Consider the following 1,104-nt stretch of genomic DNA (forward strand, 5'->3'; position numbering starts at 1 on the left):
AGCTCTGGGGCAAAGTATGACCCAGGCTGAAGGTTCCTAAAATCTTGTTTGCATGCTTGCCCAAATCCATACACTTGTCATAGGCATGCTTTTGTATCTGCACCTTTGAGCCTGTCAGGCATGCAGATGTGTGTAAACATAGATGCGCTGGCATGTGTGTGCATCCGTATTATAGGAGTAGGCTTTCGGAGGATGGAAGTCAGGAAGGTCCTGCCTCCACCGTAGGGCCCAAGCCTATGGCAGCTGGGCCCCATCTCCCTCCCGCAGGTGGCATTAATCCTGGACAGGGACCCCAACACACCCTGGAATTTCTCAAGACTACCTTCACCAGCCTACTCGCCAGTGACCTCTCTGGTCCTTGGCTTCAGTGGCCAGGGGTTGGAAAATTGCCAGCCCCAAGACAAGATCACTGTAGGAAGTCTTGGGTTTCTGCCCCTGCCCGCTGACAGCTGCCAATGGGTAGGACATTCTGGTGCCCAGGAAGCTGGGCATCTGCAGGCAGAGTGACCGGTGTGGAAAGGGGCTGCCCACCTGTGACTTTCAGCTGGGCCTCAGAGCTACACGTGCCCACGTGGAAACTGACAGTTCCAGCATCTTCAAGGGTCACCTAGGAAGCAGGGAGAGGCATGCTTGGCCCTGAGAGCCCCATCCCGACCAGAAGGAGCCCAGCCAGTTTGCCAGACCTCAATGACAGGGGTCATCACTTCCCCAACACAACCCCTGGTGGAAGACCTTCCTGAATGGAGTTGGAAGCATTCCTGTCCTGGTACACTCAGGTCCGGGAAGCCTCACCTTGTGCAGGGTAAGCAGGTGGAGTGTGCCCTGCTCCACAGCGATGTCATTCATCTCGTTGACCTGCAGGGGCACCCCTCCTAAAGCCCAGCAGGCTTCCTGGCCTGAAGCTCTGGATAGCCGGCACTGGAAGCTGGCATCCTGGCCCTCACTGAGCTGTACGTCCTGCAGGGGCTCCAGGATGGTCACCTCAGGAGCTAGACACAGGGGAGGCATGGGTATCAGGCTCAGCGTCTGGGGTGTCAGCCTCAGCGTCTGAGGTGCCCCTCAATCAGCACGGTCTCATCGTCCTGGGAGTCCATCCCTGGGTAT

The 1,104-nt window shown here is 57.3% G+C and overlaps 1 protein-coding gene across 1 annotated transcript; it reads right to left on the reverse strand.

Annotated features, from left to right (window-relative positions):
* Nucleotides 1-447: 447 nt before the first annotated feature.
* LOC108525833 (obscurin-like) lies at nt 448-1,008 on the reverse strand (the record flags this gene model as incomplete). Its single annotated transcript, XM_017866644.1, has 2 exons — nt 793-1,008; nt 448-607 (listed from the first exon to the last, which is right to left on the reverse strand). Coding segments are annotated over exons 1-2 (376 nt in total), but the record flags the coding sequence as incomplete, so codon positions are not given.
* Between the last annotated feature and the right edge of the window lie 96 nt (nt 1,009-1,104).

The sequence above is a fragment of the Rhinopithecus bieti genome, unplaced genomic scaffold (genome assembly GCF_001698545.2).
Source record: "Rhinopithecus bieti isolate Rb0 unplaced genomic scaffold, ASM169854v2 scaffold_13678, whole genome shotgun sequence".
Classification (NCBI taxonomy): Eukaryota; Metazoa; Chordata; class Mammalia; order Primates; family Cercopithecidae; genus Rhinopithecus; species Rhinopithecus bieti.